At 45.9% G+C, this 16,107-nt stretch overlaps 1 protein-coding gene across 1 annotated transcript in view; it reads left to right on the forward strand.

Moving 5' to 3' along the window:
- The window catches only part of KLHL42 (kelch-like family member 42), a gene marked incomplete at its 5' end in the record, with an annotated part of 17,735 nt that extends 15,564 nt beyond the window's left edge, over positions 1-2,171 (forward strand). The window contains one exon of the mRNA XM_014544241.1: positions 1,244-2,171. Within this exon, the coding sequence (XP_014399727.1) occupies positions 1,244-1,695 (452 nt within the window). The remainder of the gene's footprint in view (positions 1-1,243) is intronic.
- Positions 2,172-16,107: the final 13,936 nt, after the last annotated feature.

Genomic DNA, 16,107 nt, shown 5'->3' on the forward strand with positions numbered 1-16,107 from the left:
ATTATTATTTTAATCCTCAGTTGAGGACATGTTTAGAGAGGCAAAGGAAGAGAGAGAGATTGGTGTGAGAGAGAAACATTGATCAGTTGCCTTCTGTAGGCTCCCCAACTGGAGATCAAACCCACAACCCAGGTTTGTGTCCTGACTGGGAATCCAGCCAGCAACTTTTCGATGCACGGGATGAAGCTCAACCACCTGAGCCACTCTGGCAGGGCAAAACTAAATATTTTAAATTTCACAAGCATTTTTAAAAAGAGCAGGCAGTGCTTCCCTCCATTCAAACTAATGTCAGAGCAAGCAGTCTCCCCTCTACTATCTGATTTTATCCACACAATGACTGTCGCCTGTGAAATGGGCCAGGGAGAGGGAAGGGCCTTTGTCAGTGTGTCTCTGGGACAATTGGGAAGTAGAATTGCCAGTGATTCTATGGCTTGACAACCAGAGGTGAGACTTGCATTTCTCCTGACTTTTTCTGTCCTTCCCTTTTGACAACCCATAAGAATCCTGCTCACTTGTCTGGTTTTGTAGAATCCGTTGTCAAGAATAGATCCCTGGGGGCTCAGCCTGCCTGTATTAAATAGTCAGTAGTCTGTAGATATTGATGAAGTTTCTAAGGCTCTGATTCTCTTTACATTAATTGGCTTGGTGGTTCTAAAAGGTGTAAGGGCCTGGCTGCCGTGGTTCAGTGGATTGACCTTTGAACCAGGAGGTCACGGCACATGCCTGGGTTGCAGGCTGGATCCCCAGTATGAGGTATACCGGAGGCAGTCGATCAGTGATTCTCTTTCATCATTGATGTTTCTCTCTCTCCCTCTCCCTTCCTCTCTGAAATCAATAACAATATATATCTTTTTAAAAAAACCCAACAACAAGATTCTGTCAAAGAATCAGAAGACAGACTTAAAAAGTGTCTTCAAAAATAAACAACCAAATAAATAAAAGGTGTAAGAGTGCCAGGGAGGAGGGGACGTGCCCAGATCACAACTGCTTACCTTGCTGGTCTTACTGATTCTGAGAGTGTCGCAGGGAGGGGACATGTGTGAATGTGAAGTGAGTGGGGACGATTCTAAACGGATCTCCTCCCAGCCATTTACAAAACTGTGTTCCCAGCCTCTGCTTGTCTGAAATAGCTGTGTCTCTGTGTACCAGGTTATCAGGGGGAGGTAGGCAGTTATATGCAGCCTAGGAAGTTGGTGGTGTTACTCGTGGCCGTGTCATTATTTGGCTTCTTTTCTCGTTCCAGACCGGAACATGAACATCCTGCAGTACTGCCCCTCCTCCGACATCTGGACCCTCTTTGAAACATGTGACGTCCACATTCGCAAGCAGCAGATGGTGTCGGTGGAGGAGACGATCTACATCGTGGGAGGGTGTCTCCACGAACTGGGACCCAACCGGAGGAGCAGCCAGAGTGAGGACATGCTCACCGTGCAGTCCTACAACACTGTCACCCGGCAGTGGCTCTACCTCAAGGAGAACACGTCCAAGTCGGGCCTCAACTTGACTTGTGCGCTGCATAACGACGGCATCTACATCATGAGCAGAGACGTGACCCTGTCGACCAGCTTGGAGCATCGAGTTTTCCTCAAGTACAACATCTTCGCAGATAGTTGGGAAGCATTTAGGCGTTTTCCGGCCTTTGGACATAACTTGCTGGTTTCCTCTCTTTATCTGCCTAATAAAAAGGAAACATGACTGAATTGACTTAGTATATACAAGAAGCCTGGTTCAAGACAAATATAAAATGTAGGGCCCCATTTCCAAGGAGGCTGACTTAATAGGTCACATATACAACAGCTGTAAATAAGCTTACTTGAACTAATTACTTGAAAACTTGTGGAGAAAAGAGACCAACATTATTATTTTTTTAATTATTGGTTTTTAAATTATGGGAGCAAATCCATGATCATGTTTTCATCCAGCTATGATAACCTTGGGCCAATGACGAAAGCTGATCATTGAAAAGAAGATTCATTGTGTCTGCTTAGTAAAGGGCCAAAGTCAGTAATTGGTGCGAATGGTAGAGATAATTTTGAAATCTGTTTTATTTCGGTCACTTGAAATATCCTAATACCTTAAGTGAAAGTGTGTTTTTTTTTTTTGGTTATTAATTTACTTGACAAACATTTATATTAACACTATTGTCTCCACCTTTCCCCCAGTTATAACCACATATACTGTGTTCAGGTATCATTTGCACACTACCTTCTAGGAAACATACAATGATGGAACCCTATAGTGAAGCCTTGCAAACATCCAGTCCTCCCCAAAACTTGCATAAAAACTTTCTCAGCGATTTTTCCAGTCTTTTTTGCAATTACAAATGCTGAGTAAATAGGCAGATATAACTACTTATTTCATTTATGTGGCAGGTAGCAGATATATGTGGCCAGAGAAGTTGCATTGCTTATTGTTTAATAGAGAATATATTGTTTAGAGGGATGCATTCATATGTATTTTAAAGTGGAGCCTTAAATTCAGAGGGGAAGAAAAGGAAACACCAAATAAGAAAAATAATCACCTTTTAAGAGTTACTTTTATTGAATGTATTTGACTTAGTTCTTTTTTTTTAAGACTGAAAAAATAACCTTATATTTAGACCAAGCATCTTTCTAACTTAATTTTAGCCTTTTAATTCACGCTTTGCTTTGGTGGGGTAGGGTGAGGAAAGCTGTGAACGGCCTGCGCTGGAGAGGGGACGAGGCTCTGATAGAAGTGGAGTGGCATCTGGTGCTATTTCCGAAGTTAGGTAAGGAGCTCTACTTGATTGTTAAATCCAACGGAGCCCAGTTCAAGCACTTGCGTGTTTTCAGTAAGTCAGTTAACAGTGGATAAAAGCTTCTGCCCATCATAGATCAGCATTTCTTAAAACACACACACATATTTACAGAAATTTTGTTTTGATTGGAAAACACTTCCTGAACTTCTCTGATGTTTTGTAACGGAATCAGGCCAGCTGTGCGCTGGATTCCATCCTAACGTTCCAGCTACAGTGCGCCTCACTTCAGGAGAGCCCCGCAGCAAAGCAGACAGGGTTACGGCACGCTCGTCACGGCAGACGCTTCCCACGTGCCTCCAGGAGCATGCACCGTGTAGACGGGGTCTAGGGGCGCTACTGCTTCAAAGTTCATGTCTTTCAGGGCTCACTTCAGGGTATCTACAATCGTGGCCTCCTGGCACATCTAAAAGGAGGGTCTGGCTGTAAAAACTTCATTTGCACAACTTTTCAGGAACACTGCTAGGTAAAATGAGGTAAGCCCTTATTGTGGCCATGGAGACAGATCTTTGTATCTTGTCACCAACTAATCCTACCAGTACTCAGAAATCTAGTTCAGGGTTTCTAAGTCATATCCATTTATTCTCAAATACTTAGCCCTTTTTTCTTTAGACTTTGCGCTGAAATGTTCCTGGGAATGGTACTTTAACAATAGGTTCATATTACTTTATATTCATTATAGAATTGAATTTCTAGTGACTTATAATTTCATTACATGTATTTAAAAATATAATTTATTTTAGATAGTGTTAACTTCTGTTGCTACAGAGCTTAACTTTTTAAGGCTTGACATTATATATTTAGAAGATTCTGGCCAGTTGAATTAGTTCTGGACAAGCAATTGGATACTAGCTTATAAATATTATATAAAATGCAATGTTAATCCTGCCAACCAGTTCTCTTCCTGATTACATTCTTTGGGTCCATTTTCCTAAAGCCAACAACTAGATTCTTGGCCCAAGCGAAGGCATATCCTGATCCACAAAGCTCTTTTTATAAATCAGGTTTGCTGTGTGTGTACATGTGCATATATCTGTGTGTGTGTGTGTGTGTGTGTGTGTGTGTGTACACATGTATAGGCTGAGATATTATAACTCTGAGATATGCAGACTTTTAAAAAGGTTTTGTTGCTCTGGGCTGCCAGCAGTGTGGGGCAAGGTGGAATGTCCAATAGGAACCGACCAGTGGACTTGGGACATCCTCCTTCCTGTGGTGCACATGAGCTGAGTTGACATTTTGAGGGTCATTTTAATTTAGCTCTGTTCCCATGTTGGTGCCATGTTCCAGTGAAGACTACCTATGTGAAAAGTGAAGTTGCTTTGAAAATCTCCCCTCACCCCCAGGATTTTGCTTTTTGATACGATCCCTCTGTTTTCTTTCTTTCTCTAAAGGTGTTTTCTTTTCTGAGATGCTTTTTGTGGGGTGCTCACCTCCCATTATGGGAGGGGGTTCCTGGGGGGATCCCCATGGTGGCCACCCTGCCAGAAGCACCCTCGTTCACTGAGAATGGTCTGTCACCTCCCATTATGGGAGGGGGTCCCTGGGGGTACCCTGCCAGAAGCACCCTCGTTCACTGAGAATGGTCTGAATGGCAGAGAGTGAGCCCTGAGCGTGGATTGGCAGAGGGGCATTACTGGTTCGTTCTGTCATTCTTTCTGGCTGTCTTTTCAACATTTGTAGTTTCAGAGGCTTCTCCCTTTCGTGTTCTTTGAAAGTTTTTTGGATGAATGGGTAAGAGTTGATTATTTCAACAGTATTAGTTAAGTCATAACCATGAAGTACTTAGAAGGTGATGGATACTAGTAGGAAACAAGCAGATTAAGATGACGCCTGAATACCAAAGAGAGTTAAACTCTGCCATTTATTTTGGAATCCAAATCTCAAGTAATTCCAAATGCCTTAGATATCAATTAAAGTCATGCTGAGATAGACAAATCTCAAGCAAACGATCAAGAAAATGCTCGTTCTCTTTCAGTAAACGCTCTCACTGAGCACTGTGGATGCCGTGCTTTCAAGGTTCCAGGTAAAAGCGTGACTCTGCTTCTTGGCAGCACAGGTAGTTGGAGGGGAGAGGCCTTGGCCTTCCTGGTCAGCCAGCGTGCAGTGAGCAGTGGCTTAAAGCAGAGCATTCTGAGAGGCAGCATAGCCACAGAAAGGTAACGGGTGAGCGTGGCATTCCTTCCAGCTGGGGGTGGGGCACATCTGTGCCATCCTTCTTTCAAGGTGGCTTTCCGAGCGAGCGGCACTCCTTTCCTCTGTGCCAGGACTGGGCTGTAGAATCCATGTCAACACGTCTAGGCATCCATTGCCGTCCGTCAGGGAGATGAAGTCTATTTGTCGTCCCCGCCTTAGAGGACTCACTGAATGAGGTGAGTAGATAGTTCCCAAAATGGCTTTGAAAGCAAGGAGGCAATTGAGCCAAGTTCCCAGAAATGTGTACAGTGTGTCTATCATGTGCAAGACAATGCTAAGAACTGGGTGTACAGATTTCAATGTGCCACCATCTCTGACCTTGAAGAGCCTACCACCTTGTGAAAATGGTCACCGTAATCATAATGATAGAGTGCCCCTCAAAGATGCCCACTTGTGTCAGACACACAGGGCCGCTGGCTTGGCTGCCTCTTCAGTCCTGGTCCAATCTGTCCATTAGTGAGTTACTAACAGTCATGAAACAGCTTTTCTGTAAGTTTGATCATCACGCTTGTGTTTTGGATGGTATGCTTTTTTTCCTCACTACGTTCCATAGTCTTTTCTGTACTTCATTCAAGGTGGCTTTCCGAGCGAGCGGCACTCCTTTCCTCTGTGCCAGGACTGGGCTGTAGAATCCATGTCAACACGTCTAGGCATCCATTGCCGTCCGTCAGGGAGATGAAGTCTATTTGTCGTCCCCGCCTTAGAGGACTCACTGAATGAGGTGAGTAGATAGTTCCCAAAATGGCTTTGAAAGCAAGGAGGCAATTGAGCCAAGTTCCCAGAAATGTGTACAGTGTGTCTATCATGTGCAAGACAATGCTGAGAACTGGGTGTACAGATTTCAATGTGCCACCATCTCTGACCTTGAAGAGCCTACCACCTTGTGAAAATGGTCACCGTAATCATAATGATAGAGTGCCCCTCAAAGATGCCCACTTGTGTCAGACACACAGGGCCGCTGGCTTGGCTGCCTCTTCAGTCCTGGTCCAATCTGTCCATTAGTGAGTTACTAACAGTCATGAAACAGCTTTTCTGTAAGTTTGATCATCACGCTTGTGTTTTGGATGGTATGCTTTTTTTCCTCACTACGTTCCATAGTCTTTTCTGTACTTCATTTATTTTGGGGGGAAAAATTATGTGATCTTTATTTAAAAACTAGAGGGCCAGTGCACTCAAGGAGGGGAGTCCCTCAGCTCAGCCTGCACCCTTTAGCAGTCTGGGAGCCCTCAGGGGATGTCCGACTGACCGCTTAGGCCCGCTCCTGTGGAGAGCGGGCCTAAGCGGTCAGTCGGACATCCTTAGCACTGCTGCGGAGGCTGGAGAGGCTCCTGCCACTGCCACTGCACTGACCAGCTGTCAGCCCAGTGTGGGAGTGCACTAACCACCAGGGGGCAGCTCCTGCATTGAGCATCTGCCCCCTGGTGGTCAGTGTGCATCAAAGTGACTGGTCATTCTGCTGTTTGGTCGATTTGCATATTACCCTTTTATTATATGGGATGCTTACTAGGCACCACAGCTAGAGCCCTTGAAATGGAGGAGCAAAGCTAGGGAAGTGGGTATAGAGAGAGAGGCAAGCTATTTGCATGTGCATTTATACCTATGCCTTTAAAACACTTCCATAACAAGTATTAATAAAGAAACTATCCTTAAGACACTAGTGCTGACTAAAAGTCAGTTGATTTTGCCTTTGTGCTAACTATGTAAGGGTATTTTCCATCTGTATGTTTCATTCACATAAGAGTGTGTGTTTTTCATTTTCTTGTGTTCACTTTGGAGCATGATATAAAATACACACCCATTGACACAGGCACTTGATAAAACCATTTTCATTCATTCCTACAGGAGACAGATGAATTGTAAAGGATTGTCAATTCTGAGGAGCAAAAGTGTGCAGTCATTACTGTGGTAGGATTGACTGGTGCTTTCTCAAAATGGATGTCATAGTTTGTTTCTAGTAAAGAAATGGAAAATGTAATTTGTATTATTGTGTCATTTTTCTATAAAAAAATTAGGGGGCCCCTTAGACGTCTATACAATGTTTTCATATCCAGTGGTCATGTTGGGAAAAATGATAATCTGTAGAATGAATAGTTATGTTTTGTTATGACTGATACTTTGTTATAAAGGTTGTATTGAGTCTTCAATTTCAAGTGTGGCTTCCCGTGTAAACATTATCATATGGTTCATTTAAATGCAATGATGCCTATGAAAGCACTTGCCCCAACAGCATTCATTTTGTGTTTAGAACTCTAGGAGAAAATCTCTTCAATAAAGTAGTTCTCAATCAGCTTTTGTTGTCTGTTAGGTACTTATACCAGCTGTGTTTTCTGGGCTGTGCCAAAGCCGGGAAGAAACAGGTGAAGCACGAGACAGGCCATGCAGGGGTAGCCACCTGCCGCCCAGGGAAGGCCTGGCCGAGACTCGTGATGGGTAGAGAGGTGGTAACCTTGGGGCAGGAAGGGCCAGGTGCAGAGCACAGACTGTGAGAGCTGTTCAACATCACCAAAGAGGGATGTGGGAGGAGGACCTCCACCTCCTTATTCTGAATAAAAGCCTAATATGCAAATTGTCCCCTTGACCGGGAGTTCAACTGGGAGTTTGATCAGGGGGCGGGGCTGGCCAGCCCACTGTGGAAAGGGAGGCCCCATCTGGCAGCAGGCAGCCATGCAGCGGTTCTCAACCTGTGGGTCTCGACCCCTTTGGCGGTCGAACAACCCTTTCACAGGGGTCGCCTAAGACCATCCTGCATATCAGATATTTACATTACGACTCATAACAGTAGCAACATTACAGTTATGAAGTAGCAACGAAAATAATTTTATGGTTGGGTCACAACATGAGGAACTGTATTTAAAGGGCCAGAAGGTTGAGAACCACTGCACCAGGGGAAAGGGCGGCCCTGGCCAGCAGCAGCAGCGGCAGGCGGCTGGGGGGAGGGAGGCAGCTGGCAGCCGCTAGGGACCCTACCTGTGTAGGAATTCTGTGTACTGGGCCTCTAGTCTTTTAATAATTATAGTCTAAAAGGGCAGGATAGATTAGTCCTACTCTTTTAATCATGCTTTGATTTCTATTTTTAAACAGCAGCAAATTATTTTTCTTAGTGGAGTGCATGAGTTAGCAGGCTCACATGCCAATAATTGATGTTTTTGAATTTACTGCAGTCACTGCTCAGTGTCCTACAAGGTTGATCTCTGCCACCCTTGGAGACCTGAAAGGTACCCATCAGCCAGAATTCTGTATAAGCACCAGACACTGACTCTAACTAACTAGAAAAAAAAAAGAAGGAAAAACTAGTTAAAATATATGGTTTAGCTCAATATTTCAAAGGAAATAAAAAACAGGATCGGTGGCAGCTCTGGTGAGTGGGATTCAAGGACAGTCTCTTCAGGGCTCCACCGATGAGATAAATGAACTCTAATGGACTTTAGGCCTCATGTCATTGGCTCAAAATGAAAATTCAGCCCGGCTGGTGTTGCTCAGTGGTTGAGCGTCATCCCAATGTGGGGCATGCAGGAGGCAGCCGGTCAATGATTCTCTTTCATCATTGATGTTTCTGTCCCTCTCTCCCTCCCCCTTCCTTTCTGAATCAATACAAATATATTTTTAAAAAATGAAAAGTTAAGGAGTGAGCGTCCTAACTCCTTATTCTGAATAAAAGCCTAATATGCAAATTGTCCCCTTGACCGGGAGTTCAACTGGGAGTTTGATCAGGGGGCGGGGCTGGCCAGCCCACTGTGGAAAGGGAGGCCCCATCTGGCAGCAGGCAGCCATGCAGCGGTTCTCAACCTGTGGGTCTCGACCCCTTTGGCGGTCGAACAACCCTTTCACAGGGGTCGCCTAAGACCATCCTGCATATCAGATATTTATATTACGACTCATAACAGTAGCAACATTACAGTTATGAAGTAGCAACGAAAATAATTTTATGGTTGGGTCACAACATGAGGAACTGTATTTAAAGGGCCAGAAGATTGAGAACCACTGCACCAGGGGAAAGGGCGGCCCTGGCCAGCGGCAGCAGTGGCAGGCGGCTGGGGGGAGGGAGGCAGCCGGCAGCCGCTAGGGACCCTACCTGTGTAGGAATTCTGTGCACTGGGCCTCTAGTTTTTTAATAATCATAGTCTAAAAGGGCAGGATAGATTAGTTCTACTCTGTTAATCATGCTTTGATTTCTATTTTTAAACAACAGCAAATTATTTTTCTTAGTGGAGTGCATGAGTTAGCAGGCTCACATGCCAATAATTGATGTTTTTGAATTTACTGCAGTCACTGCTTAGTGTCCTACAAGGTTGATCTCTGCCACCCTTGGACACCTGGAAGGTATCCATCAGCCAGAATTCTGTATAAGCACCAGTCACTGACTCTAACTACCTAGAAAAAAAAAAAGAAGGAAAAACTAGTTAAAATATATGGTTTAGCTCAATATTTCAAAGGAAATCAAAAACAGGATCGGTGGCAGCTCTGGTGAGTGGGATGGCTCACATGCCAATAATTGATGTTTTTGAATTTACTGCAGTCACTGCTCAGTGTCCTACAAGGTTGATCTCTGCCACCCTTGGAGACCTGAAAGGTACCCATCAGCCAGAATTCTGTATAAGCACCAGACACTGACTCTAACTAACTAGAAAAAAAAAAGAAGGAAAAACTAGTTAAAATATATGGTTTAGCTCAATATTTCAAAGGAAATAAAAAACAGGATCGGTGGCAGCTCTTTTTAAAAAATGAAAAGTTAAGGAGTGAGCATCCTAACTGTCCAGCTGGAGTCCTGTGCCTGCCCCTAGCACAGAGCAGGGCGCCCTGATGGAAGGTCTGCCCACGTGGGAAGTTGATTCTCTGGAGCAAAGCCAGGAGTTAAGCAGCGGAGTCAAGGCCGTGCTGCTCCCCTTCTCAGAACCATCTGACACGTCTGAGTCCAGGGTCTCTGCAAACCCCTGTCCTGTGGAGGCGCCCCTGGGAAAGGGGAAGTCGCCAGATGCCCATCCCATTTGTGTTTTAGGAAAAAAAAACAAAAACAGATCCAATGTCAGTGCTTTACTGTGTTAGATATCAGCAAAGGCGGCTGATTTACTCATTTTTCTTGTCTGAATGGCCTTTAAGGGGAGATAGAACAGATGGGGGGTTATCCATTCACACTGTGTATCACTATCATCACTGAATATCACTGAATATTCCATCGCCCAAACTCCTGGCGACCCATAATCTTTCAGAGGCACGAACTTGGAACACACTTGGGGAAAGGGGAAGTCGCCAGATGCCCATCCCATTTGTATTTTAGGAAAAAACCAAAAACAGATCCAATGTCAGTGCTTTACCGTGTTAGATATCAGCAAAGGCGGCTGATTTACTCATTTCTCTTGTCTGAATGGCCTTTAAGGGGAGACAGAACAGATGGGGGGTTATCCATTCACTATCATCACTGAATATCACTGAATATCCCATTGCCCAAACTCCTGGCGACCCATAATCTTTCAGAGGCACGAACTTGGAACACACTTTCTCTACCCAAGGTGCCTAGTTGTGAGAGCGTTCTGACCTTTCCCCCCTCTGGTTGTCGCCCACAGCCATGCCATCTATGTCTATCACTTTAATCTGGGCCACATGATAACTTTCATGGATCCTTTGTATATTTGCCTTCATGAGTCCCCCCTTTTTAAAAAAATATATTTTTATTGATTTCAGAGAGGAAGGGAGAGGGAGAGATAGAAACATCAATGATGAGAGAGAATCATTGATTGGCTGCCTCCTGCACGTCCCCTACTGGGGATCAAGCCTGCAACCCCGGCATGTGCCCTTGACCAGAATCAAACCCGGGACCCTTCAGTCCTCAGGCTGAACCTCTATCCACTGAGCCAAACTGGCTAGGACCATGAGCCCCTTTTTTAATAAAAAAAAATTAAATATTACATTGTATGATTATGTTGGTAAAAAGACAAATGTAACTCAGGATGGATTCATTATTATGTATTCATGTTTTTCTTCTGATTTGTAGAGATTGAAACCATTTTTCTGGGCCTCTAAAAGCACCATGGCACTGCGCCTGCTGTGCTTGCCCAGCCCAGGGCATGCCCACCTGGGAGCAGGGTGCATCCAGGGGCCCCTTTCCCAGAAGTCCGGCGTCAGCCTGGATGCAAATACCAATTTCACTCTCACCAGCTGGTGACCTGGTATTGACCCCACAGCTCTCAGTTTCCTCATTTGTGAAGTGCTGGCAATAATAATGGCCACCTGATCGGTTTCTTAGGAAGATTACCTGGGAAAAGGCAAACACTTCCCACAGGATCTCACATGTGGTAGGTGTTGCATGCTGGCTGGCTGTGCTCATTCCTTGTGACCACGATTCCTAGGTGATGACTGTAACATACTTGCAGAAGGTGCCCCTGGGGGGATCAAGTTCATTATGTAATGACTTGACCAGGTCTAGAACCTGACACACCTGCAGGAGGGGATTAGATGAGGAGTCCAGGTGGATCCCATGTAGTCAAGGCTGTTCCTCAAAACCAGCTCATACTGAGAGATGCATTCTGTTGGGAGAGAGGCTGGAATGAAGAGAGCGGAAGCAGCATTGCGGCCGTCCTGTGTTTCCTGGGATCGTTGGTGCCATCGGTGGGTTCCAGGCTCAGGTAGGCACAACAAGCTGTTTTGTGACAGAGGAGCCAGTGTTCCTGGTGCAGATTCCTGGTATGGAGAGGGGGTGCCATTTCCTGGCCGGCTACGGCCTCTGGGCTAAGCGGGTGGAATGTGGCCAGCCCCTGTGCAGACTCACGAAGAGTGATTCTGTGCCACTAAAACCTACAGAAAAGGGCATGGGCTGTGTGTGTTCCCTGCTCCGCTTTCAGAGAGGTGAGTGGTGTGTTCCCACGGTGGGGATGTGTATTTGCTCTGAAGTCTCCTGGTCTATTGTGGGTCTTGAATGTCACCAACCTTCAGGGGCAGCTTTATAAAGTGGGTTTTTGTTGTTAATTCTCATGTGAGGATATTTTTTCCATTGCTTTTTCAGTGGGAGTGGAAGGGAGGAGGGAGGGAGAGCGAGAGAAAGAGAAAGAGAGAGAAAGAAACATTGATGTGAGAGAAACACATAGACTGGTTGTCTCCTGCATGAGCCCCAACCAGGGGGTGTGGAGCGAACCCAGAACCCAGGTACGTGCCCTTGACCGGGAATCAAACCCATGATGCTCAACCACTGACCCACACCGGCCTAGGCATAAAGTGGGGTTTTAATGTTGCGTTGCTTCCAAATATTTCCCATGATGGTGGCAGCCCCGGGGACTTGGTAAAAGGTGGTGATTGTTGTTTCGTTGGCACAGTCACCCTTCTGTTTCCTCTGAGCTTGCAGAGTTAGTCAAGCACTGCTGGCCAGGGAGTGGAGTGATCTTACTGTGAGGAGGCTGGAATGAAATGGCAGCTGCTGTGACCCCCACAGAAAGCAAAACCTGGTACCCTACACCCACCGTCCTGCTCAGATCTGGACACATCCTAGAAAAATCCAAGTCAAGAAAATTGAATGTTGTAGATATCAGAAGGCGGCTGATTTACTCATTTTTCTTGTCTGAATGGCCTTTAAGGGGAGATAGAACAGATGGGGGGTTATCCATTCACACTGTGTATCACTATCATCACTGAATATCACTGAATATTCCATCGCCCAAACTCCTGGCGACCCATAATCTTTCAGAGGCACGAACTTGGAACACACTTTCTCTACCCAAGGTGCCTAGCTGTGAGAGCGTTCTGACCTTTCCCCCCTCTGGTTGTCGCCCACAGCCATGCCATCTATGTCTATCACTTTAATCTGGGCCACATGATAACTTTCATGGATCCTTTGTATATTTGCCTTCATGAGTCCCCCCTTTTTAAAAAAATATATTTTTATTGATTTCAGAGAGGAAGGGAGAGGGAGAGATAGAAACATCAATGATGAGAGAGAATCATTGATTGGCTGCCTCCTGCACGTCCCCTACTGGGGATCAAGCCTGCAACCCCGGCATGTGCCCTTGACCAGAATCAAACCCGGGACCCTTCAGTCCTCAGGCTGAACCTCTATCCACTGAGCCAAACTGGCTAGGACCATGAGCCCCTTTTTTAATAAAAAAAAATTAAATATTACATTGTATGATTATGTTGGTAAAAAGACAAATGTAACTCAGGATGGATTCATTATTATGTATTCATGTTTTTCTTCTGATTTGTAGAGATTGAAACCATTTTTCTGGGCCTCTAAAAGCACCATGGCACTGCGCCTGCTGTGCTTGCCCAGCCCAGGGCATGCCCACCTGGGAGCAGGGTGCATCCAGGGGCCCCTTTCCCAGAAGTCCGGCGTCAGCCTGGATGCAAATACCAATTTCACTCTCACCAGCTGGTGACCTGGTATTGACCCCACAGCTCTCAGTTTCCTCATTTGTGAAGTGCTGGCAATAATAATGGCCACCTGATCGGTTTCTTAGGAAGATTACCTGGGAAAAGGCAAACACTTCCCACAGGATCTCACATGTGGTAGGTGTTGCATGCTGGCTGGCTGTGCTCATTCCTTGTGACCACGATTCCTAGGTGATGACTGTAACATACTTGCAGAAGGTGCCCCTGGGGGGATCAAGTTCATTATGTAATGACTTGACCAGGTCTAGAACCTGACACACCTGCAGGAGGGGATTAGATGAGGAGTCCAGGTGGATCCCATGTAGTCAAGGCTGTTCCTCAAAACCAGCTCATACTGAGAGATGCATTCTGTTGGGAGAGAGGCTGGAATGAAGAGAGCGGAAGCAGCATTGCGGCCGTCCTGTGTTTCCTGGGATCGTTGGTGCCATCGGTGGGTTCCAGGCTCAGGTAGGCACAACAAGCTGTTTTGTGACAGAGGAGCCAGTGTTCCTGGTGCAGATTCCTGGTATGGAGAGGGGGTGCCATTTCCTGGCCGGCTACGGCCTCTGGGCTAAGCGGGTGGAATGTGGCCAGCCCCTGTGCAGACTCACGAAGAGTGATTCTGTGCCACTAAAACCTACAGAAAAGGGCATGGGCTGTGTGTGTTCCCTGCTCCGCTTTCAGAGAGGTGAGTGGTGTGTTCCCACGGTGGGGATGTGTATTTGCTCTGAAGTCTCCTGGTCTATTGTGGGTCTTGAATGTCACCAACCTTCAGGGGCAGCTTTATAAAGTGGGTTTTTGTTGTTAATTCTCATGTGAGGATATTTTTTCCATTGCTTTTTCAGTGGGAGTGGAAGGGAGGAGGGAGGGAGAGCGAGAGAAAGAGAAAGAGAGAGAAAGAAACATTGATGTGAGAGAAACACATAGACTGGTTGTCTCCTGCATGAGCCCCAACCAGGGGGTGTGGAGCGAACCCAGAACCCAGGTACATGCCCTTGACCGGGAATCAAACCCATGATGCTCAACCACTGACCCACACCGGCCTAGGCATAAAGTGGGGTTTTAATGTTGCATTGGCAGCCCCGGGGTCTCGGTAAAAGGTGGTGATTGTTGTTTCGTTGGCACAGTCACCCTTCTGTTTCCTCTGAGCTTGCAGAGTTAGTCAAGCACTGCTGGCCAGGGAGTGGAGTGATCTTACTGTGAGGAGGCTGGAATGAAATGGCAGCTGCTGTGACCCCCACAGAAAGCAAAACCTGGTACCCTACACCCACCGTCCTGCTCAGATCTGGACACATCCTAGAAAAATCCAAGTCAAGAAAATTGAATGTTGAGAGAAAAATCTGGAAAATATTACCATAGGATTAGGTTTGTCGGCATGCAAAAGAAACCCTAAAATAACAGTGCCTTAAATCAGATACAAGTGAATGTTTCTCTGATGAAACAGAAGCCTGGGGCAGGCAGCCCAGGGTTGGTACAGAGGGGGGTGCTGGGCCAGCCTGTCCATGGTTGGTGAGCACTGATTGTTAGCATCCCTGCCCAATGATGTCACATTGCTAACTCAGAATTGACCATGGTGGGGAATTATATCACAGAAATGGGCAAATGCTACAAATCAGGGTTTTGCCCCCCCACCCCCGAAAACCTTTGTTTAGCATTTCACAGCACACCACTGGGGATAGTTCTCTACAGCATTGGGACCCAGGCTCTTTCTATTTTACTGCTCCACCTTGTATATGGCTTCTATTCTTGTGGTCACTCATGTCCCAAATTGCTGCAGATGTTCCAGCCATTAAATTGAACATCCCAGGTGGCAAGAATGAATAACAAAACAAGGGGACATACATTGGGCACGGGCAGTATTTTAAAGAACTTTCCTCGCCCTAACCAGTTTGGCTCAGTGGATAGAGCGTCAGCCTGCGGACTCAAGGGTCCCGGGTTCGATTCCGGTCAAGGGCATGTACCTTGGTTGTGGGCACATCCCCAGTGGGGGGTGTGCAGGAGGCAACTGATCGATGTTTCTCTCTCATTGATGTTTCTAACTCTCTATCCCTCTCCCTTCCTCTCTGTAAAAAAAATCAATAAAACATATTAAAAAAAAAAAGAAGTTTCCTCGAAGCTGCTATACAGCATTTCTTTGGCTACTATTTAGATACATGGCTATACCTAGCTATAGGGGAGGCTGAGTGATGTGGTCTTCATTTGGGGATCCATCTGTTAAGTTAGAAAGGTAGGGGTCGGTGGTAGACAGAGCTCTAAGATATCCCCAATGTCATCTCTTCCCCTTGTGTTTGGGTGAAACTTGGAAGTAGGATGAGATAACACTCCTGTGATTATGCTGTGTCCCAAATCAATTGACTTTAAGATAGGGAGATTGGGTAGGCCTGACCGAATCACAAAAACCCTTTAACCCAGGTCTAGAGGTCAGAGATGGAGGACATTAGAGGTTAGAAGTGTGAGAAGGATTCAATGTGCCATTGCTGGCTTCAAGATTGAGGGGGCCTTGTGGTTATGAATACAGGCAGCCTCTGGCGCTGAGAGGGGCCCCCACTGACAGTCAGCAAGGAAGTGAGGATGTCAGTCTTACAACCACAAGGAACTGACCAATCAGATTCCCTTTTGCAATTAAACGGAGAGACACAAGAACAGGCTCTTGAGAGCCGAGTCACATAATTCCAGAGCTTTGAAGAAAAGGTTTGTGGACTTCTGTGGCTGAGGTCATGGAGCTAAGATCCAGCCCTCTGGAGGCCTGGTTGTTCAATTTTCCATTGGTTTCCATAAAAGACATC

The sequence above is a fragment of the Myotis brandtii genome, unplaced genomic scaffold, assembly GCF_000412655.1.
Source record: "Myotis brandtii unplaced genomic scaffold, ASM41265v1 scaffold358, whole genome shotgun sequence".
Taxonomy (NCBI): Eukaryota; Metazoa; Chordata; class Mammalia; order Chiroptera; family Vespertilionidae; genus Myotis; species Myotis brandtii.